The sequence below is a fragment of the Macaca mulatta genome, chromosome 5 (genome assembly GCF_049350105.2).
Source record: "Macaca mulatta isolate MMU2019108-1 chromosome 5, T2T-MMU8v2.0, whole genome shotgun sequence".
Taxonomy (NCBI): Eukaryota; Metazoa; Chordata; class Mammalia; order Primates; family Cercopithecidae; genus Macaca; species Macaca mulatta.
Genome location: NC_133410.1, coordinates 62,849,164 through 62,873,713, shown reverse-complemented (window position 1 = coordinate 62,873,713; position 24,550 = coordinate 62,849,164). Strand labels below are relative to the sequence as shown.

Here is a 24,550-nt window from a genome sequence, read left to right as displayed (position 1 = left end):
AAAGGGAGAGAGGTTAAGCAGCAGAAGTAACCTTTTGGAAACTAAAATACTAAATGCTAGTTGAGTTTAGAGATTTTTCCACTTTGGAATTTCACTTGTATGCATCTTCCTTATCTCAAAATTCAGGGGATGTGTGTGTATGTGTGTAACTCTTTTAGGGTTTTGTGTTTTTTTTTTTTTTTTTGAGACGGAGTCTCGCTCTGTTGCTCAGGCTGGGATGGGCACCATCTTGGCTCACTGCAACCTCTGCCTCCCTGAGTCAAGCGATTTCTGGCTAATTTTTATATTTTTAGTAGAGACAGGGTTTCACCATATTGGCCAGGCTGGTCTTGAACTCCTGACCTCAAGTGATCCGCCCGCCTCAGCCTTCTGAAGTGCTAGAATTACAGGTGTGAGCCACCTTGCCTGGCCTCTTTTAGGGTACTTATCATACCGTTTTTACGTCTTCACTTTTGAGGCTGTCCTTTCTACTAGCCTATTTTCCTTGAGAGTAGGGAAAGTGTCTTTCATTTTAGTGTTTCTTGTTCTTAGTATCTTTTACATGGAAGGTGCATATTAGATGTTTATTGAATCAAAGGATGGTGGTGTTCTGCTAATACCAAAAGCCTTTATTTGGGTTGCAAATTTTCTTTGGACCTTCTTTAAAGACATGTTTAGCTCTTCAGCCAAATGTACTCAAATATGAAATCATTCTCATCCTCATTAATCTTATTTTGGTGCTTCTGTGTCATTCTCTATCCTTAACCGAAAATTTAAAACCCCAAGTTAAAAAGAATTGTACTGCATAAGGAGAAGTGGTTTTTAAGGAAGAAAAACAACCATAAAGTACAATAGTAGTCATCATAGAACTAGGAAGTAAACTAGTTTTTCTACTACAATAATATGTGATTCTAAAATATAAATGCTGTTTATGACAGCTGTGCAGAAAAATTCAGACATGTGAGGAGAGCATAGAAACACAAAACATGAGTTTGTTGGGATCTACTTAGTTTGAATTGTGATAAATGCAAAGTAGTCCATTGGATATTTAAAAATATATCTTTATTAGGAGGAGCAGAGTATTGAAAACATGTCTGTGTGTACATTAGTAATATAGATACATAAAATATATACACTGTGTATAGGCATATACTAATCTTCTGTGTGCTTTTTATCTCTCCAATGCAGATATGAGTATCATTGGGCAGATGGAACGAACATAAAGAAACCTATAAAGTGCTCTGCACCAAAGTATATTGATTACTTGATGACTTGGGTTCAGGACCAGTTGGATGATGAGACGTTATTTCCATCAAAAATTGGTATAATTATTTTTTGTAATTGGGATCCATCATGATTTATCTATTATATGTTTATAGAATTTTCCTCCCTTTTTCCACTATATCTAGTTGGAGAGTTCTTTATGGCTGTGTTGATGTGTGTATATGTTATGCACCTCCCAAGAAGAGGCACAAAAGTTTGTTAACACAGTGGTAAAATAAGCAAGTGATCCTGTGTGAATTGAGCTTTCCCCCTTTAACTTAGTGCTTTTAAATGCATAATTAGCTGAAAGGATAGGTATATTAGAAAATAAATGATCTCCCTCTCTTAAGGTAATTATTTTTTGATGATATTCTAGATTAAAGTATCACTGAGTTTATTTTCAGACAATGATAGTTTTTTTTTAATACTTTAAAAAACAATTATGATCATCATTGAGAATAAACTTACTTTCCTGAAGTAAAGGAAAGGCTTAAAAAGCCCTTTCAGTAGAAAGTTCTAGCTGGAGGGTTATTCCTATTCCAGGAACCATGGTAAAGTACCATATGTAACATATATTTCCAATCTTATGCACTTAAAGGTGTTTATCTTTTTCAAACCAAATTTATCATGAACATTAAGGTAAACCCTCTATTATATTATATTATATTATATTTTATTTTGTTTTATTTATTTTAATCTAATTTATTTAGACAGAGTCTCTGTCACCCAGACTGGAGTTCAGGGGCGTGATCTCGGCTCACTGCAACCTCCACCTCCTAGGTTAAAGTGATTCTTCTGCCTCAACCTCCCAAGTAACTGGGACTACAGACGTCTGCCACCACGCCCAGCTAATTTTTTTGTATTTTTAGTAGAGACAGGGTTTCACCATGTTGGCCAGGCTGGTCTCGAACTCCTGACCTCAAGTGATATGCCCACCTTGACCTCCCAAAGTGCTGGGAACTCTCTCTCTAATTTTAAATGATGAGATCAGGATATCTAGGATAGTAACAACATCTGGCCCTGTTATAGAAAAAAGAGAATGGATATTGAGTAGATAGCTAATAACATCTGCCACAGTCTTATCTGCTTATTTAGGGAAGTTCATATGGCTTCTATCCAGTGCTATTTAGTAATATATTTGTGATCAAAAGGGAGTTTGAATTTATGACCCACAATATGAATCTTACAAATTCAAATATTAAGCTGTGTGAGAAGAAAACAAGATTTGAGGGGTTGCCGTATCATCAGCTGAGTGACTTTTGCTTTTTTATATTTACTTTTAAGGGCCACTGAACTCCAGTCTGGGTGATAGAGACTCTGTCTAAAAAAATTAGATTAAAATAAATAAAATAAAATAGAGGGTTTACCTTAATGTTCATGATAAATTTGGTGTGAAAAAGATAAATATATTTAAAAACATGACTGTCTAATTATAAACATTTAGACAGTCATGTTTTTGCCTTCTCAAACTTCTTACAACTTACAACTGATTGTCTCAAAAAGCTAAGAATCTGCTCCTGTAATGTTAGAACTTTTTGACATTTTATGATTTATTTTTTGAAAAAAAAAATGTGGTGGTGAAGACAACAATATAAATAGTTGTTATTATGGAGTATTTTAAACATATTTATTGAATGCATTAACCACTTGGAACTTTTTTAATAAAAGAGCAATTTTTTAAGACTGAATTACTTATATGTATATATGTATCATAAGGGTTGGATGAGTGTCCCCACGTTTTCTCTTCTCCCTCATAATATAGTTTTAAAATTTTTATTTTGATCCAATTTCAAACTTTTAGAAAATTTGCAAGACTTATGCAAGGAAATGTAAAAAGAATCATACAAACCCTACATCCAGATTCTTCGTTGTTAACATCTTCCTCCTTCCCTCTCCCTCTCCCAACCTCTGTCACACATACACATATATTCATTCATTCCTTTTCTTAAACTGTTTGAGAGTAAGTTGCATATATGATGCCTTTAAAACCTTTAAAAAAATCACAGTACAGATATCAAAATTAGGAAATTTATATTGATGCTATACTATATAGATCTTATTTGAGCTTTCCAGGTTTTCTTAATGTACTTCATAGCAAAGGAAATCTTTTATATTTGTTTTCATTTATTTGTTGTCTCTTTAGCCTCCTTTGATCTGGAAATGTGCACTTTAGTCATTTTTGGTTTTTCATGACATCGATATTATTGAAGAGTACATATATTTTATAGATGTCCTTTCACTTTGGTTTGTCTTATGTGTCTTTGTGAACTGTAGTAATTTTAAATGAGCAGTAGCAATATGATGGCAATATGATGACATTGAACCCAGTAGTACCAATTTTGGCTCTTATGCCAGTCTGCATCATTTAGCAAGTTTAACAAAGCATATGGGATTTTATACATTTTTAAAAATAGATTTTATCATGTATATTTAAGATATACAACACGATGTTATGAGACTGTACATAATAAAATGGTTATTATAATGAAACAGATTAAGATATCCATCATCTTACATAGTTATCCTTTTTCCCCCCTGTGGTAAGAGCAGCTATAATCTACTCATTTAGCAAAAATCCTGAATACAATATACTATTCTTCTTTAAAATTTTTTTTTTGAGACAAGATCTCACTCAGTTGCCAAAGCTGTAGTTCAGTGGCACAATCACATCTTACTGCAGCCTCAATCTCCTGGGCTTAAGCAATACTACTGCTTCAGCCTCCTAAGTAATTGGGGCCACAGGTATACACCACCATACCCAGCTAATTTCTAATTTTTTATAGAGGCAAGGGGCTACTATGTTGCCCAGGCTGGTCTTGAACTCCTGGCTCAAGTGATCCTCCCACCTTGTCCTCCCAAGTGTTGGGATTACAGGTGTGAGTCACCGCCCAGCCTCAGTACACTAAGTACACTACTGGTAACTATGGTCCTCATGTTATACATTAGATCTTTAGTCTTGTTCATTTTACATAACTGCTACTTTCTATCCTTTCACTTAGCTCCACCACTTTCCCTGGTAGCCACTGTTTATCTCTGTATATTTGACTTAAAAAAAATTCCACATACGTGAGGTTATACAAGATTTTTCTTTGTGTCTGGCTTGTTTCACTTAGCGTAATGCCTTCCAGGTCTATCCATGTTGTGGTAAATTGCAAGATCTCCTCTTTTTGTAGCTGAATAATATTTCATTGTATATATATAGCACAGTTTTAAAAATCCTTTCATCTGTTGATGGACACCTGGGTTGTTTCCATATCTTGGCTATTGTGGACAATGCTGTAGTGAACATAGGAGTGGAGATACCTTTACGACTGGGTTATTTAATTTCCTTTGGGTATATACCTAGAAGACGGATTGCTGGGTCATATGGTATTCTATTTTTAATTCTTTAGGAACCTCCATGCTGTTTTCCATAGTGGCCATACCAATCTGTGTTCCCATCAATGGTATCTAAGAGTTCCCTCTTCTCCACAGGGATTTTGTATTTTTCTACTTTTGTTATTTCAGTGCTGTAAAAGTGCTGTAATTTACAAATCAGTGGAATAGAGAATGCAGCTAATTTCAGGACAAATGTAGACTTGGAGTAGTAATGAAATAATTCCCATAGAAAAAAGTACAATATAAACTGCAAGCATTTTAAACAAAACTGAACATGGTTAATGCATTATTTCTGTTCAGCACATATTTGTATTGAGACTTAAGAAATCTGATGATCTGGCCGAGCGCGGTGGCTCACACCTGTAATCCCAGCACTTTGGGAGGCCGAGGCGGGCGGATCACAAGGTCAGGAGATCGAGACCATCCTAGCTAACATGGTGAAACCTTGTCTCTACTAAAAATACAAAAAAATTAGCTGGGCATGGTGGGTGCCTGTAGTCCCAGCTACTCTAGAGGCTGAGGCAGGAGAATGGCGTGAACCCGGGAGGCGGCGGAGCTTGCAGTGAGCGGAGATCGCGCCACTGTACTCCAGCCTGGGCGACAGAGCGAGACTCCATATCAAAAAAAGAAAAAGAAAAAAAAAAGAAATCTGATGATCTGAGTGTTTTAGCTCCACTACCATCTTGGGTGTGTGTTTGTTTCATTTTAGAAATGCGGTGGTAGTATGTTAGAGACATAACAGGCTGTAATGAAGACTAATTCTTATATCATAAAAACTTTGAAGTTTATTTTCATTCATGACATGTTGAGAACTTCTGAAAAGGTATAATGGGTATATGTATAAATTCGTAAATACTACTTCTTTTTAGCCTTGTCTTGGTGATTTATTTTGCTCTTTACCGACAAACTCATATTGTCTTGTTGTCATCTCTTGTTACTAGAGGGAGTTGTTTATCTCTTTTCTAGGTGTCCCATTCCCAAAGAATTTCATGTCTGTGGCAAAAACTATACTCAAACGCCTCTTTAGGGTTTATGCTCACATTTATCATCAGCATTTTGACCCTGTGATCCAACTTCAGGAGGAAGCACATCTGAATACATCTTTCAAGCACTTTATTTTTTTTGTCCAGGTAAGTTGGATGAGGAGGCTTTTGGTGCTCAGGGTAAGCATTTATCTTCATAATTCTAAGGTGAATACTGCATCCACACTGTCAGGATGGAATTTGCCTTATCTCTCTAGTCTGCATCCTCTTCTACACTTTTCCATGATGATAAGGACTGGCTTTTGGTTTTTAAATTTTTTTAGTTTACAAGTTGATGGTATGCAAGTCTAAAATGGATTTGAAAAGTTGTGCCTTGGATTTGCTTCAGTTAACAGGCCATATGGAGGGGCCGGATAATGAATCTGACTAGTTTGGCAGATCTGTGAATGAACTGGTTCTCCTGGACATTTTAGTACTTCTCCTACTCCAGTCTGCCCTGGATCTTTATTAGCAGACTGTGGCCCAGGAATGGGTTTTGAGTATCACATCCGTTTTTTGTCTTTTTTTAAAAAACCACATTCTAAATAAGTTTTAAGTTAACGACTATCCATCATGTCTGAGGGAAAAATATGTCACAAAGAATGTTTCTGTGCCAGAGGGTCATTAGTCTTTGGTCTGACTTCCTAGTTGACTTCCTCTTTTTTTAGTCTTCAAAGAACTGGCCTTACAAATGTAGACTAAGCAGTGACAGTATTCTCACCTTGCTGTAATAATAAGAGAAATAACAGGCAAAAATGAAAAAGAGGTGGAAATAGAAGAGCTGACCAGTTTTTTTGTTGTTGTTGTTGGAGGTTGAGAAGGGGAGATGGTCGTCAGGAGAATAAACAATTCAACATCTTGAATTCGTGTTGTTTTTGTATATCTATAGGCATATATTTATAAATGTCGTTGCCACTTCCCCAGTTCTTTTAAGAAATAATGTATCCATCTTCCCCCTGTACACACTCCTCACACTGAAGGCATACATTTTACCTATATAAACATACTTTAGGAGATTGTAACTTGCCAAAACTGTTGCTCTTAACAGTTACTTTACTGTGGTATCCCATGTCCAGAACTAAGGAACAAAGAAAATGTTGTCCTAAAGTTTGCATCTGTGTTTGGTTTAGGCAGAACATGTTTGCTAAAGTTGAGGTTATGGTGGTTTAAGAGAGTATATTCTCCCTCCAGAAGGGTTAATTTTACTTGACTCAGTGATCTTACACTGTGTTTCCCAACTCTTAGCAAGTAGCAAGGGATCGATACACAGCATTTACCACATCTGATCCTGTTTGTATCTCATGACACTGTGAACTTCTTAAAGGTAGGTCCATTAGTTATGCAGTATCACCGTTTGATTAAGTAAGGGGGGCACTGGCCTTGGACCCCACAATTTCGAGATAAGTGCTGTGGTCCTTCCACAGCCTGCACCCCTCCCCACAGAGCGAGGAATCCATAGGGCTAAGAATATACCTACCTAAATCCCTTCTGTTGCTTGCTTGGGTACCCGAAACTCAGAATTATCTGTCCACATGGTCCAAAATGTATTTCCATGGTCTCCATGCATCTTTTCCTGGGCTCCATTCTTTTGAGGTCAGGTCCCGTCTCTTGATATGTATACCTCTAGGCCTGAGGGGTAGCTGATGGCAGCTGTTTCAGAGGGAATGTGGACATTACCCAAAGTGTCCACAATCGTATATGAGACCTCCTGAGGTGCAGGGTGGATGGGGTTGGAAAAGCAGGGAGGTTTTCTAAGGGCCAGGCACCCAGGGCTGGCTTTCCTCATGTCACTACTTTCCAGTGCAGAATCCTGAGGAGTCTGGAGAATTCTAAGTTTGAATCTGTTCTCCTGGTTGTTGTGAAAGTATATTTGTTAAGGTAGGAGGATAGAACATGTTTTCTTAACAACATCCTACCTTAATATAAATTTTAGTAATTTAGTCATATGATATATGACTCGGCCCAGACTCTACAAATCTTAGGCGTGGTCCTGCTATTAAATACCCCCTAATGCTTCTCTCCAGTATTTAACTGTAGTGCTTGGCACATGATAGATGCTAATAAATTAAATTGGAAGCTGAGAGTGCTTTACCATGGCAGCAGAAGATCAGAAATGTAGACAAGCCTCTATTTACTAGCCTTATAGTTTATAGTTCAGGGGAAATCTATTCAGAAGTGAACTTCAGAATGACAGGGGTGGAATTTCTAAAGGAGCACAAATTAAATTCAGGTTTTCTCATTTGTTCTTCACAGTACTTGTCATTTGTGGATCCAACCATATTCATGTTATTTTCTTACCATATCTTATGATAGCTTGCAAATATGTTAGTTTGTAACCAGATTTTGGCTTTTCATATAATGCTGAGTTTGCCTGAGATGCTAGTGTTTTTTGTGTGTGTGTCTCTACTTAGTTGACTGTACTTAAATGGTGTTCAGATCATTCCTTTCAGTAGGAAGCAGCAATTCCCATTTATTGTTACTTTATGTCAGGCATTACATGAAGTAGTTAACATCCACTATCACATTTAGTCCCCCACAATAATTTTATGAGGTAGGGGGATTTATCCTAATGTCACAGATGGAAAAACATAACATCAGGAGTGGTTAAGTGATTTACCCAAGACACAGACCTAGTGAACAAGGAAAAAAATAATCTACTTTTATTGACTTCAAAAGCTAATTTCCAACAAATGTTCATGGTAATTTACTTTGGAATAAGATGCAAATAATGTTTTTGCTATTTATTCTGCCTTTCTTTATCATGCGTAGGAATTCAACCTTATTGATAGAAGAGAACTTGCACCACTCCAAGAACTGATTGAAAAACTCACCTCAAAGGACAGATAAAAGGATGCAGAACTGTGCACATTGTTCCTCAAATGAAGCAGTGTGGAGTGTATTGGGGTTTTTGTTATATTTTGTTTTTATCTGGATTGTTTTTGTCCTAGGTTTGGGGGCGGGGGCTTGTTTGGGTTCCTTTTTCTTTATTCTGATTATATGAAACCATATTCGATTGCTAGGGGAAGCCAAGAACCATTCTCTATACATTTGATTAAGGGTAAATTTATCTTAGTGGACTTGGTTTTGGTTGCTTGAGGAGTTTTTAAATAATGTTGTGTGCTGCAAGAAAGTGCTTATTGATTGAACTGCTGATGGATTGGTTTCTGTGTGGTATAAATTGCCCATTTTTGAAGTCCCCAAACGACTTATGTTTTTAAGTGCCTTGGCAGGCTCACTTCTGAGGTGCAAAGCATAGATATAGAACTGAACAGGGCTTGAAACAATATTAGGATTACTACCCAGGGCACTTACTGGTGCATGTTGTAAAATATCTATGATAAAAGCCATAGTTTACCTAATATGGTGATCTCCAGCCTTTACTGCTTTGAAGAAACAGAATTTGTAAAGGTATGCATGTAGAACATAAAAAATATTTCTTAATTATATTTTATATTGATGGTAATATATTATGTTCAACAATGCTTAAAGCTCTACAAGCAGGTCTTTTCCCACCTCTTGATATCTGTGATACTGAAACTTGAGGATGTTGAAATGTATTACATTTTGGCTTCTTTCTACACGTTGACTGCACTGTAGATGTAAAAATTCAGGTTATCTATAGGATTGCCATCTTCAGAGGTGATGCTGAACTGTGAGGTTTCCTAGCAATTGCCAAATGAGCCATAAGTCTGCAGAATTCCCTTCTACTTTGAAGAGGAGGGGATAGGAATGTGTATTTGGCTGGGGGCATGGAGATGTTTGTATGGGGAGTTAGGGATGGGGAGTCAAGTTCTAGAAAGTTTTGTCTGAAAACCTTTGAATAGAATGGCGTGAAGATTTTAATCAATTACTTATAAACAAAGTCTTAGAGACTTCCTTTTAGGAATCAACTTCCATGAGAAGTTAAAAATAAATTATTAATTTTAGGTACAGACATTAAACATGGAATTTAAGGACTGTTGGGGGAAATTGATCACTTCTTAGCATTTCCATTCAGTGAATGGAGCTGATGTTTGCCTGTCATTTTAAGATGATACCATACCTTCTTTGGTTATTGTAGGCCCAGTTTGAAGCATTCTGACTTCTGGTTTTTCCACTGTGAAAGGAAATGTTTTTCTTTGCAGTGATATCAGATAATGAAAAATGCTAATTCAGTAGTTATTAACTTTTAAATTTTATTCATCATGACTTTCTAGTGAATTATTACCATAAATAACAAGTTCAGAAACTTAGTTTTTAGAATATTAATTTTTTCTTTCAGTTTTATTCTAGAGAAATACCCTTTTTAGAAATCCAGTTTTAGTTTTGTCATTTCCAATAGCTCTTCTGTCTTCAGTTAGAAATATATACCCTTCCTTCAGTTGAAATATACACCTTTTTCACATCTAGGAAGAAATGCTTGCCCTTAAATAGTATAGATTAAAAACACTCAGTAGAAAAGAAACTAAATTAAATCAATTTGTTTTGCCATTAACAAGTAGAGCAGTGATACAATTTAATGCCATTACAATTATGTTGACTAGAAACTGCCTTTTTCTCCACTTCATTTCTAGGAATTATTCACCGAGTACCAACAGTAGAAGTAACAGGAAAGTCTGGCAGAGTTAAATATATTGGACATTTATTGGTAAAGCTTATTTATAAACTGCAGTCAGAGCTAGTTAATATCCTTAAATCTTTTTATTTTCAGATAGATAATATGAATCATTATGGGTTGATTCAGAAATAAAATTTGTGAGGTGATTTCGAGTCTTGTCTATATAGGAAAATGAAGCACAGAATTACTCAGTCTTCCATATTGTATTTGACTTCATATCTATCTAATAACAAAGGAGTTGCAGTAGCCAAGTGTAGAGAGAATAGTGAAAAATTAATCTTGCCCTTTCAAGCCTTATACAGTAGTACACTGTACTTATTTTTAGTAGTAAGACCTACTTTCCCACTATATGTACATAGTTTGTTTTCACTGTGCCAGAATCTCAGGTGCCTGCTTAGAGTATTTCTTTAATCACAGTCACTGGGAAGTAAGGATATGTGTATATGTGTATATATGTTAACAAAGCATAGCAGTTCTCTAGGGGAGAGGCCTGGCATTGCACATGGTGTTACATGGGTACAAGTAAGGAAAAAATCAGAAAGTGAAAGAACTGATGTAATAAAAGGTTGATTTGATTTGGTTGGTTCCCATGAAAGTTAGTAAGATGCCCTTTTAAATATAAGGATCAATACTTTGTTCTGCAGCAGAGTTTGCTGATAAATGTCTATTGGATTCATTTTGGATTTCTTCAATTAATTTGTAAGTAACCAAGATAATTATTTTCCCCCTTGTGCTCTATATTAATACATAGCTATAAAGCAACAGTTGGTTTTCTTATCCTTTGATAAAAGCATCCCATAAAATGTAAAGTAGTAAGTTAACATAGTATTATTGTCACAATGCTTTTTTTGGTTAAATGTTGATATGAAGCAATGTTTTAGAATTACTTTAATTGATGGAGTAGTGGTGCTAGAGAGAAATTAATAACAAAAAGAGTGAAAATATTTTAATTAGCAGTAGATGGTGCTACTGGCTTTCATTTGCTGACTTGATTATTCCCTTTCCCTTAAAAACCATGGCATTAGACTGCACTAAAATAACAAGCACATTAGTTGCTGGTAGAGGTTTTGGAGGTTAATTTAGCTTAAATTGGAAGATTTTTAATTGCAGTCTCTACCTTTCCTCTGTTAGTCATTTGTAAATTCTAAATGGTCACCATAAAATGTATTAGGTAGGAGATGATATGTTTTGTGTATAATATATCTCAGACTGAGTTACTGCCTGGCTTATCAGTATGGATAAAACACTACAATCTCTTATCAGGAAATAGAGATGATGCGGATATTTATGTATTACATATATAACCACCAGACTCCATTTTATGTATTAGCATTTTCTTTGCTTAAGGAAAAATAGCAAAACAACATTTCATTTATACTTTTGTTTACCCCTCTCTGAGAGAGGTTTTGATAACCACTGAAATGGTAGAATATGTGAGATACAAATATTGAGTTGTAGAACTTACTTTGTAAGATGAATAAGTCATGCCTTAACATCCAAATGAGAGTTGATCTTCAGAGTGGTTCTTTTGGGAACACTGTTTGTTCCAGCTATACTGCAAAAGTGTAATGTTTTTGGAACTCTTCTAGAGCATGACGTGAAAAGCAGTTTCTTATTATGCAGGAAAATCAATTTCATCATTTTAGTTGCACCAAACACTTTTGGCAGCTTATATGACCTATTATTTTTTTGACATGGAGTCTTGCTCTGTTGCCCAGGCTGGAGTGCAATGGCATGATCTCAGCTCACTGCAACCTCCACCTCCTGGGTTCAAACAGTTTTCCTGCCTCAGCCTCCCAGGTAGCTGGGATTACAGGCAGCACCACACCTGGCTAATTTTTGTATTTTTAGTAGAGATGGGGTTTCAACATATTGGCCAGGCTGGTCTCAAACTCCTGACCTCAAGTGATCCGCCCTCCCCAGCCTCCCAAAGTGCTGGGATTACAGGTGTGAGCCACCATAGCCAGCCAGTATGACCTATCTTAATCATCAGCTCAACTGTAATTTAAACTTGGCTCTTTTCTGAGAGGGAAACCATTAGGGAAGTTCAAAGAAAAGTGCCATAATTTCCGAATTTGCACAAGAGAATGTTTTAAGCATTGGTAGCATCATTGAATAAAATAATAGTTTCCTGATGTCACTATTTTGAAGTGGAAAATATCACTTGGATGTGGAGGTTTTACTTTTTAAAAAAATTCAGCTTAATTACCTTACCTTAATTACCTTAGATATATTAATAATGGAAAAATACAAGTCCTTTCTCTAGAACTTGTTTTCTATTTTTATTCCTTTTTGTGAAAACTTTTCAATTTAATTTTGACTACTGTAGGATAGTATTGATTGAATGGATACTATGGGAAAATGGATCCAATATTTAAGATAGAAGTAGTTTAAGGAAACAACAGCCTTTACTGCCATTTTTTAAAAAAATGTTTTTACTCAGATGAACAATTTGACTTTAATGAAAGACTGGTGATTATTGTACAAAGAAATTGGAATAAGTTTCATCTACTAATTATACTGAGTTTTAAGCCTACATATCACAAAATATTTAGAATTGTGTAACCTTTTCATACATTTATAATTTTTAATGTCTTTTTAAAAGATGTGGGACCAAAAGTATATTTACAATTTGGAAATTTGACTGCATACCAATAAGAAAACTTACTTTATTTTGAAATTTATCTGGGATATTAAAGAATCTACCAATTCTTTTTTTTTTTTTTTTTTTGAGACGGAGTCTGGCTCTGTCGCCCGGGCTGGAGTGCAGTGGCCGGATCTCAGCTCACTGCAAGCTCCGCCTCCCGGGTTTACACCATTCTCCTGCCTCAGCCTCCCGAGTAGCTGGGACTACAGGCGCCCGCCGCCTCGCCCGGCTAGTTTTTTGTATTTTTTAGTAGAGACGGGGTTTCACCGTGTTCGCCAGGATGGTCTCGATCTCCTGACCTTGTGATCTGCCCGTCTCGGCCTCCCAAAGTGCTGGGATTACAGGCTTGAGCCACCGCGCCCGGCGAATCTACCAATTCTTAAAAACACAGATTTATACTTTAAGCTTATTTTGAAATTAAAGAATATATACCAATTCTTAGAAACACTTGAAGGACTACTCTTAAATAATTTAAATATCAGAGTTTTGTTGTAATATTAAAATTTACCATGGAAATCACTGTTGTTCAGCTATCAGCTTAATTGTGTATGATATAAATGTTTAGCAGTAAAGCTATCTTAAGATTTAATGGAAAAGTTTAATTTGAAGATGTAACAAAAATTCTGACCAGAGATGATTTTGAATTTTTAAGGCTTTCCTAATAGGCTAATCACAGAGAATAATTCAGTTTGAAGGTATAAAACTGCTCTGTATGTCTGTCACTTGTAGCTGAACTGATTCACATTTTGACAAAAGAGAGAAAATACAAAAATCAGTTTTGCAAATGTAATACAACTTTTACTGCATATAGAACTAAATAATTGAAAATTTTGGGCTACAGTTCTCAAAGGTAGATAGTAAAATCACTGGCTTTTTCCAGCAGTGTGTTTTTCCACTGTGAGTGTAACACACACACTGGAAAAAAATTAGGCTGATTTTGCAGGTCTTTATTGTTAGAGATTCTGAAGTATTTACTGTCAATTCATAGGTTTCAGTTTGTTTAGGAAATTAGTGTTTGACAGCTTTCTTTAAATTATTTCACTGAAGCTGAGATTATTAGTGATACAAAGTCAAAATTTCAATATTTAATTTCTCCATATATTATTAATATTGTTTTTATTTGTAGATTCATGTTCTCGTCTGATTTAATATTAAATTTGTATAGGTGGTGTTTCTTACCATTTTGCACAAGTTTTTATTTTTCTGAAATACTTAATTGTGCAGGTTATAAAAAAGATTAGTGCATTTTCATTTTAATGATGCTTTGCTCCTTAAATTGTTTGGCAGAAATGACTGTTTTTAGAGAAAATAGTTTTTTTTGCAGCCACTAACTTGTATTTGTTATTATTGTACATGCATAACCAGGGTGGTGAGGGCACTAATCTTGTAGGAAACACTTACTTGATGTTTTATTTGAACTTTTCCTATAAGTTTAAGTTACTACTTAGAATTACCACTAGGAACAATATCATGAAATCTAGGTTGAAAGAGAAAACAGTATATATGAGAACACTTAAAATTCAAATAGAAATCATTTCTGAAGACAAAAGCAGAGGAATATTGTCAGTACCAAGTAATGTAAGAATAAGGGCAGCATTTACACTGTACAAGTATTGAGGAGAGTGCATAAAGACAGGGAACTACTCTCATGGAGACAGTTTTTCTCTTATAATGAAGTAGAAGGGGAAAAATCGTCTAAGTTATGAAATTCAACATAGGCGCTATATTACAAACTGTGCCAGATTATGCAAATTGTGATTGTCACTGATCAAAGTTTAATCGCTTCATTTTTGTTTAAAAAGGGATACTGAATGTCAGAAAATCTGTAATATGTTTTATTCAAAAGATGTAAATAATGTATACAGACTTGTATGTGATGGGATGGGAAATATTTAAATTCTAGGTGTTTGTTTTTTTTAAAAGAAGAAACTCAATGTTTTTAAGAAAAAAATGAATAAATAGTTATGTTTGGCCATGAATCCTGACTTTGCATTACTGTTTATTTTTGCTATAGGCTTTCCCACACCAAACACATTCCAAGGGAAATATTGAGGGTATATGGAATATGTTGAACATTTAAAATATTAGGCATTTTCTCTGTAATGTTCACAACAACCTGGGAAATTAGTATCTCAGTGTCTTAACACCTTAGAAAACTAAAGCTCAGAAATTGTACAAATCACTGATTTGGATTAGGGTTTTAAAACCCTACTATGCCTGAACTTGAAACCAGTGTTTTTGTTTTCCTTTTTTCACTTTTTTCTTTATTCTGCCGTGTGCAGTTGTATGTTTTCTGTAATATATACTATTATTACAGTGAGAACAGTTAGCACAGTAATAATCATTTGTTGACCTTTTCATCAAGCTATTATTTTTTTGTCTTCATTATAGATCATTAAGGAATATTAATAAACAATATTGGTGAATCATTTACAAAGTTCCAAAAAGGAAATGTGTATTTTATTTTATTTTTTATTTTAGGGATGGAGTCTTGCTCTGTTGCCCAGGCTGGAGTGCAGTGGCACGATCTCAGCTCACTGCAACCTCCATCTCCTGGGTTCAAGTGATTCTCCTGCCTGAGCCTCCCAAGTTGCTGGGATTACAGGCATATGCCACCATGTCTGGCTATTTTTTTGTATTTTTAGTAGAGACAGAGTTTCACCATGTTGGCCAGGCTGGTCTTATTTAGGCCTTCCAAAGTGCTGGAGTTACAGACATGAGCCATCATGCCCGGCCAAAATGTGTATTTTAGAAGTCTTCTCAGAGTATCAGAAGTATTTATGTTAGAGGCATTTGTGTTTGAATCTTTAGGTTAAGAATATTTAATGGTAGTAGCCACAGTTGCTCAAAGTCACTAATGATACTTGGGAGAAAGACTAGTTGAAATGCTAGCCAGTGCTGTTGTGGACTGTGTCTGCATGCTATAAAAACGCCCTGTGGGCCGGGCATGGTGGCTCACACCTGTAATCCCAGCACTTTGGGAGGCCGAGGCGGGTGGATCACGAGGTCAGGAGTTTGAGACCAGCCTGGCCAATGTAGGGAAACCCCGTCTCTACTAAAAAATATATTAAAAAATTAGTCGGGCACAGGTGTGTGCCTGTAGTCCCAGCTACTCGGGAGGCTGAGGCAGGAGAATGGCGTGAACCCGGGAGGCGGAGCTTGCAGTGATCTGAGATCCGGCCACTGCACTCCAGCCTGGGTGACAGCGCGAGACTCCGTCTCAAAAAAAAAAAAAAAGAAATTGTACATGCTCCTATTACAGCATGATGAATACAGTGTCACATTTTCTTGATGACCTCAATCCACTTTACAAGCATGTAGCAAAACAGTTTTCTTTACTAAGCTATATACATCTGATGACTTCTATGCTCTTCTAGTATGTTATTTTGCTTTCAGATTTCAGATTTGCAGGAAGCACCCTGACTCCCACTCTTGCATTTATGATTGCTTCTGTACCCCGTTTTCTAGGCACTAATGAAGATTACAAGGGGAAATTTATAACCAACTTATTAAGTTGATAAAAATCATTTTACAGAAGTCATTGCGTTTGTGTAGACAAACTCATGGGCTGTGTAACCACTATTTACTATCAATGTTCAGGGTCTCTTATTTTTTCTTTTTATTATTTTCTGATTTGATTAAGTTTTCCTAATAAACCTGTATGTTGTCAGTCAGGACCCTGTCTCGTTCTTTAGTTAGACTAGAATTCCCATAGGAGAAAAAGAATTCCCAAATTGAAGGAGTAGTAAAATTTCTGGCAAGAAAGGATTAAGGTGGCAGCACACTCATGACTGGCTGGGTGCTCTGTGTCCTGTCTCTTATCTGCAGTTTCAAAACCTGAAAAGCTCAGAAAACCAAAGTTTTTTTTGTTGTTGTTGTTGTTTGTTTTTGAGACGGGGTCTCACTCTCTCACCCAGGCTGGAGTGCAGTGGCGTGATCTTGGCTTACTGCAACTTCCGCCTCCTGGGTTCAAGCGATTCTCCAGCCTCAGCCTCCCGAGTAGCTGGGATTACAGGCACACGCCCCCATGCCCGGCTAGTTTTTGTATCTTTAGTAGAGACAGGGTTTCGCCATGTTGGCCAGGCTGGTCTTGAACTCCTGACGCAGGTAATCTGTCTATCTTGGCCTCCCACAGTGTTGGGATTACAGGCATGAGCCACTGTGCTTGGCCCCAAAAGTTTTTTTTTTTTTTTTTTTGAATTTAGTGCAAACATAATCTGACCAGATGTTAATAGTCTTTATCCCACTTAATGTTAACACTCTTTATGTTTCACTGCAAAATATTAGTGCATTTCATTTAACACCTCTGCAGGGGGAGTGGGGGTGCTTACTTAATATATACAGTATATGCACTGTATTTCTTAACTTTGGATTCCAAATTTTATTTTTGAGATGGGGTCTTGCTGCTGTGTCACTCAGGCTGGCGTGCAGTGGTGCGATCATAGCTCACTAAAGCTAAAACTTTGCAGGCCCAAGCCATCCTCCCACCTCAGCCTCCCGTGTAGCTGGGACTACAGGTGCGTGGCACCACAACCAGCTAATTTTTGTATTTTTTCTGTGAGTTTCACCATGTTACCCTGGTTGGTCTCGAATTCCTGAGCTCAAGGAATCCACCTGCCGCAGCCTCCCAAAGTGCTGGGATTACAGGCATGAGCCACTGCACCCAGCCAGTTCCAAAGTTTTGAATTTCTTTTCTAAAAATCTTTTCTAGAAGTTTTAAATTCTGAAACATCTGGCTGCCAGGGTTTTAGATAAGAGATTGTGGACCAAAAATCAAGGTGTTTTGAAAAGTGCTTTTCCCTGTCTCTCCTTGTGTACCCCCAGGTCATGTAGGAAAATGGGAAATTATGCTGGACTTAATGCCAAAAAAAGCTAGATTCTTTGCTTCCCCCATTTACTTTGTTGTTACTTGAGACAGGGTCTCACTGGAGTACAGTGGCATGATCTTGGCTTACTGCAGCCTTGACTCCCTGGCTTCGGTAATTCTCCCACCTCAGCCTCCCAAATAGTTGGGACTACAGGCGCCCAGCTAATTTTTGTAGTTTTTGTAGAGACAGAGTTTTGCCATGTTGCCCAGGCTAGTCTCAAACTCCTGGGCTCAAGCGATTCACCCGCCTTGGCCTCCCACATTTGTATTTTTCAAAGTATACTCTTAAGCTTAGATGAATTCAAGTTTTCACAGCCAGAAACTGGTAGAACTGGTGTTTGACATCTTTCATTTTCCAGTGCTTAAACTCTTCATCATTTTAAGATACTTCCTGTGTGGGTCTTTTTTGTGGAAACCACACTTGGAGATTTCTACTCCTTGGAACCCCAAGCCTCTTTATGACATGCATCCAGGACCAGCTCTGCTTCCCTGTTGAATGTCTCAGAGACTTGCCTTCCTTCTCTCGGTAGCCGCCAGTATTACCATTTCATGAGTTTTCCCCCAAGCTTGGCGGTGGAATGTGATAGCTAGTAGCTTCCCCAGCACCTTTCTCCCAACTTCCTTGCTATACCTGATGACAACTATTCAGGCCTTTTCGATTCCTAGGATCTTGCTATTAATCACTATGGGGATAAGTAAAAGTAATACATACAAAATAATTGCATAACAGTAATATAGGGCAGTTACATAGAATGATACTTGCTGTTTAATCCTGGAAAATGTGATCGCCAAGGATTCAGATTTAATTTCTGCTCTTTATTTCTGAGGATGGAGTCACCATTTTCCCCTTTTGGCTACACATTTAGATCCTTTTCAGGTCTCATGGTAGTTGCAGTGTAAAAAAAGAATAGCAAGGCCTTTGGTTTCTGTAGACAATTTGGACCAGATAACTTCTAGACTGGGTAATATCCGGTTTATTAGTGTTACTGAATGGGAAGTCTTGACTCTGAATTGTCTGGGTTCTTGGCGTGTTGAAGAATTGAACAAAACGTAGAAACAAAGCAACAAAAGAAGGAAGCAACGAAAGACAAAGCAACAAAACGGAGTAACAAAAGCACAAAATTTATTGAAGCGAAGGAAGTCCTTCAAGAGTCCCAACTGCAGTGTTCTTAAGGTTTACTAGGCTAAAAGAATTTGATAGACCCCTAGGCAATTGATTACACCCTATGAAAGATTGGCCTGCGACCAATCAGAGGCTGAAATGGAGATGGCTGAGAAAAGCAGGCTGATGCGGAAACTTGTCTTTTTTTTTTTTTTTTTTGAGGCAGAGTCTCGCTCTGTCGCCCAGGCTGGAGTGCAGTGGCGCGATCTTGGCTCACTGCAAGCTCCGCCTCCCGGGTTCACGCCATTCTCCTGCCTCAGCCTCCAGAGTAGCTGGGACTACAGGCGCCCACCACCACGCCCGGCTAATTTTTTGTATTTTCGGTAGAGACGGGGTTTCACCGTGTTAGCCAGGATGGTCTCGATCTCCTGACCTCGTGATCCGCCCGCCTCGGTCTCCCAAAGTGCTGGATTACAGGCGTGAGCCACCACGCCCGGCGGAAACTTTTGTCTTGTAATCACAGGAGTGAAGGTGTGGCCTGTATGCTGCCTAGTCTTGCCTAGAACTGGCTGCACCTGCTGTTCTTTTGCTTATGCCTTAACCCTTGGTTACCCTAATTCCCTAGTCTCTTGCCTCATTAGGTCTTTACCCTGACTAAAAATGCACTCATCGAGCTGGGACAAATCCTACACTGCGTTTGTCCCAGCAGAGTACATGGCACATAAGTAGGCATTCAAAAATTCAACATACAGTACATTTTGTTACCTATGTGCCAGGTGTTAGGCAGGCTAACAGCCGAACAGAAACCTACCTACCCAACGTGCTAACTTCTATGCAGCATGGTCGTGCATCCAAATCAAATGGAAAGCGGTATGGGAGATCTGGAAAGGCTTCCCGTGGGTGGCATCTGACTACCTAAATTCCCATCCCAGTTTCACTTATTGACTTTGACACTTGGAACAAGCAGCCTCCCAGTGCCTGTTTTCCCACTAGTAGGTAAATGGGCTAATGACAGTATCTTCGCCACTAGACTGAATTAATGAAAAGCACATAGAGGAAGAGAGCCTGGCTCTCTAAGTGGGCAGTGCGATTCCCGAGGGCGGAACTTCGCTTCATAGTCTTCCTCTAGGCTGAGAAGCCAGGGTAAATCCATTTGATTTTCCTACCACACAGTGCCTTCTCCCCTGATGAGTTCAAATCTTTAAGTCTATCCAGTTCTGTCCAGACGCGTCTGTTCATCTCCAGCAGGCCCACTGGAGAGGCGGGTTTTCCAAAGCCTGGCACGGCCCACTGCAGATGACGCCCCCTGTCCTCCAATGCCCTCAGGCCTCTGGCGTCCACCCTTCCTCCCCACCCGACTCCGGAACCTCTTCCAGCGCCCCGCCCGGGCGCCTGGCTGCGAGGGTAGAGGCCTTCCGCCACACGCGCGGCCCCGCCCCGGCCTCCACGTGACGTGGCGTGCGAAGCGCCCATGCGGGGAGTCGCGCTGGAGGCGGGCTAGGGCCGAGGGGCAACCAGAGATCGGTGGGCTGAGGAGGGCGGGGCCACGCCACAGGCCCGCCCCTGTCCTCAGCTGCCTCCGCGCGCCAAAGTCAAACCCCGACACCCGCCGGCGGGCCTGTGAGCTCACTAGCGGACGGGGCAGGTCGGGATCTGCCTCGGCTGCGCCGCGAGCTCCAGTGCGCGTACCTGTGGCCGCCTCCCAGCCCTCTCTGCTGGACGCGCTCTGGGCCGCCACAAGACTAAGGAATGGCCACCCCGCCCAAGAGAAGCTGCCCGTCTCTCTCAGCCAGCTCTGAGGGGACCCGCATCAAGAAAATCTCCATCGAAGGGAACATCGGTAAGGAGCCTCCAGAAATGTGGGACGCAAGGCTGGGGTGTCGCGGCAGTGGCTGAAGCTTCCCTTCGCCGCATCTCTGTGCAGCTCCTCGGTGAGGGCTTTCCCTCCAGCCTGGCCGTGTGGACGCGCCCTCGGCTTCCTTTCCCACCCAGAGCTTCCTTCCCTTCCCTCCCGCGCCACGGGGTGACTGCGGTCCCCGGAGTCAGACTGGGCGCCAGGCCTGTGGTCTCTGTGAGGCGCGCTTTGAGCCTCTGCGCCCTCTTTGTTGGGAACTCGCAAAGGGAAGCGGGGGAAGGGTATCAGATTTCTTGAGGTGTAACTTACATTAAATTCACCCTTTTTAGGTGTACTCTTTTATGAGGTTTGACAAACATTATGCGTTTTACTATCACCACGATCGAAATACAGAACATTTTCATCACCTCAGAAAGTTCCTACCTGCTCCTTTGTAGTCAGCGCCCTCCACCCTTCCTATTCCCTGACACCCACTGATTTGATTTCTATCCCTGCAAGTGTTGCCTTTTCCAGAATGCCATATAAATGGAATCATAGGCTATATCGCCTTTTGTGTCTGGCGTCTTTCATTTAGCATAATGCTTTTGAAATTCATTCATGTTACTTGTGTGTGTAGTTTTTTTTTTTTTTTTTTTTTTTTATTGCTGAGTAGTATTCCATTGCATGGATGTACCATCGTTTATCGATTTTCTAGTTGTGGACCTCTGGGTTGTTTACAGTTTTTTAGCTATGTTATTACCGAAACATTATTTTAGCTATATTATTAACGAAACTCGAAACATTCGAGTACAAGAAAAGAGGTCTTTTATGATCTTAATAGCATGCAATTCCTCACCCCTTACTCCACATCCAAGTAAACATTGGATTATGATTCGAAGACCACTAACGTTTCTGTTAACTCAGATGGGGTGCTAAGACTAGGTCATTTTGCAAGATACACACCAACGTCCGATTCTTCTGTATTTCCAACCTCAGGAAACCTACCCCTGAAACTTCCTGTTTTGATAGATTTTTTTTTTTTTTAATTTTTTTAGCTCCAGGTTGGGTGCTGGTCATTCATGCATACAGCAAATTTTTAAAAATTCTTACCACATTCAAAGCACTGTACCTTCTTGAAAAAGACAAGGCAGGCAGATGCTTAGTATTCAAATCAATAGAAAAAAAATACATTCTCAAAGAGGACTTCTTATTTCATTGCTCCATAATTAAGGCACCAGTAGAAAGACCATATACTATACTTAGCAATGTAAGTTATTTGACGGTGCATGTTTACTAGTATGGAACCCCTGACAGTTGCTTACTGAATAAAGAAGACCATATATAAAGACAGGAGAAAGTGGCTGAACAAAGCCATCTGAAAAGTAAATTTGAGGCAGGGCATGGTGGCTTATACTTGTAATCCCAGGATTTTGGGAGACTTAGGCAAGAGGATCACTTGAATCCAGGAGTTTGAGACCAGCCTGGGCAACATAGTGAGAACTCATCTCCAAAAAAAAATTAAAAAATTAGCTGCATGTGCTGGTGTGCCTGTGGTCCCAGCTACTCAGGAGGCTAAGGCAGGAGGATTGCTTGAGCCCAAAGATCAAGGCCACAGTGAGCCATGCTCACACTACTGCACTCCAGCCTGGGTGACAGAGCAAGACTCTGTTAAAAACACAAAAACAAAACAAAAAAGTAAAGTTGAATGAATAACCCCTCAGATTAATACCACAATACCTTCATCCACTTTCCCTCTCTCTAATCCAGTTAGGTAGTATCATATTTAGAAATCTTTCCTCAAAGCATCTTTAATCTTCTCAGCAGCTGAAATAATTTCCTAATATTTCATCCCATCTCCAGTTTCTCTTAACTACTTCTGCAGCGGTCTTTTTGTATGCAAATCTCATGTGTTATCCCCTGCTTAAAATTCTTCATTGATTTCGCCTTTACCTACACTGAAAGGAGTTGCAAACTGATAGCTGCAATTGCACAATATTGGCCTGCACAGGTTGAAAAAAAATTTTAGTGCCCAGTGGCTCAGGCTTGTAATCCCCGTCCTTTGGGAGGCTGAGGCGGGAGGATTGCTTGAGTCCAAGAGTCTGAGACCAGCATGGCAACATAGAGAGAACTAGTCTCTAAGAAAAAAAAAAAAAAAAAAATTAGGCCAGGCTCGGTGAATCACACCTATAGCTCCAGCTACTCAGGAGGCTGATGCTGATGTGAGAGGATCGCTTGAGTCTGGGAGGCAGAAGTTGCAGTGAACTGAGATGGCACCACTGCACTCCAGCCTAGGTGACAGAGTGAGACTCTCTCAAAAAAAAAAAAAAAAAAAAAAGACCAGTTGTGGTAGCATGCACCTTTAGTCCTAGCTACTCAGGAGGCTGAGTTGGAGGATCTCTTGAGACCTATAGTTTGAGGCTGCCACGAGCTGTGGTTGTGCCACTGCCCTACAGCCTGGGCTACAGAGTGAGACCCTGTGTCTAAAGAAAAATAAATTAAATTTGTTGCTAACTTGAAAACATTTTGAGATTTCCCATAAACAGTTAAATTATTGGCTTTTGAAAAATCTGAAGATCTGTTAACACCAGGCCTGCATTTCTGTATGACAGCAATTGGTGTTTAGATGGAGCATGTTCCTTGCTATTTTTCGTCTCCCTGACACTGAGACTTTGTTAGTTACTGTTTATTATTGGTCTTGCACTTTTGTTCATGTCCTCTTCACCTTATTTGTCAGATCCAAATAAGCAATAAATGCACAAATTGTTAAGCTGTGCGTAAACTATTTTGCAATTCCTCTATTCTTCCTAGAATTTGAACTTGGTCGTTTTAGTTTTATATTTATATAACCCATCTTCTTATGTTCTGTGTTATTCAAATGTTCCCTTATGTTAGATGGATGGAGGACTTACCTGCTTCTCATTTTAGTAGTATGTTCAGAATGACTTTCAGCATTATAACGCCTGCTTGGCATTAGGAATTCTGTTAGTTTCCATGACTTTTAAAAGTATTAACATCAGTGTCTTTGGTTCTTTTTCTCCTTTGCCTTCATAGAAAATTAATTTAATAATTAGCTTATTTTCTAGCTCCCACTTCCCCCCAAAAAGTTAAGGAACTAGACGTGTTAGTCTGATTGGCAGCTCTAGCTAACTGTTATTACTCTGGTTGAACTAAATGTAACCGTTTTTACTCTTAGACTTTTTAAGTATGACCACATGAATTTTTCTGCTTGTAAGTAGTGTCAGAAGAAAGTTGAATGCTCTAGCCTTAAGTGCTTTCCGACTCTGGTGGATGCCTAATTTTTTGATTTGTTCCTTGAGTGCTCTTTCTGAATATCATGTTCTCCTTTCCCTCTTCCATCTAGCTTAGTGAATGTGAGGTGTTCTTTCTATATGCTTCCACTTCCACTTAACATTCTTCTAAATGCCATACAGTCCCTAAGCTTATGCCCTCCATACTAAATTTTGGTGGCCAGTGTTTTTCCCATGATTAAATCTAATTGTCATCCAGTTTATCTTGAAACGTTTTTCTCCTCTCCTCTGGATCCAATTTACTTTGTGTTTTTCTTCTGAACTGTCTCTCTGTGTCACCTTCTTATTTACTGCCTCACTCCTTTTTTTTCTCTGTGTATGATTCTTTAGAGTTCTTACAGGTTTTTCTTCCTTTCTATTGCCCTGTCTAATGTCCTAGATTTAAATATAGTTCTGCAAGCCAAAGGTAAGTTCTTTCTACTCTCCATGGATCTAATTTATAAGGAAGAGGAAGCTTTGCTTATAAGTATATGAAGTTATTTATATGTTCATCTGTGTGTGTGTGTGCATGCACACAGGGAAAGAGAGAGAACATTATGCTAACCAGAGATGT

At 38.8% G+C, this 24,550-nt stretch overlaps 2 protein-coding genes across 4 annotated transcripts in view; both read left to right on the top strand.

The window, feature by feature from the left end:
• MOB1B (MOB kinase activator 1B) overlaps positions 1–14,865 on the top strand; it is an 82,406-nt gene extending 67,541 nt beyond the window's left edge. For all 3 annotated transcript variants that reach the window (XM_015138566.3, XM_015138565.3, XM_078003502.1), the window contains 3 exons: positions 1,168–1,301; positions 5,587–5,750; positions 8,412–14,865. In XM_015138566.3, coding sequence (XP_014994052.1) covers positions 1,168–1,301; positions 5,587–5,750; positions 8,412–8,489 — 376 coding nt within the window. In that variant the 3' untranslated portion in view covers positions 8,490–14,865. The remainder of the gene's footprint in view (positions 1–1,167; positions 1,302–5,586; positions 5,751–8,411) is intronic.
• Positions 14,866–20,549: 5,684 nt separating this feature from the next.
• The window catches only part of DCK (deoxycytidine kinase), a 30,389-nt gene continuing 26,388 nt past the window's right edge, over positions 20,550–24,550 (top strand). The window contains 1 exon segment of the mRNA NM_001257554.1: positions 20,550–20,695. Within this exon segment, the coding sequence (NP_001244483.1) occupies positions 20,605–20,695 (91 nt within the window). The 5' untranslated portion in view covers positions 20,550–20,604.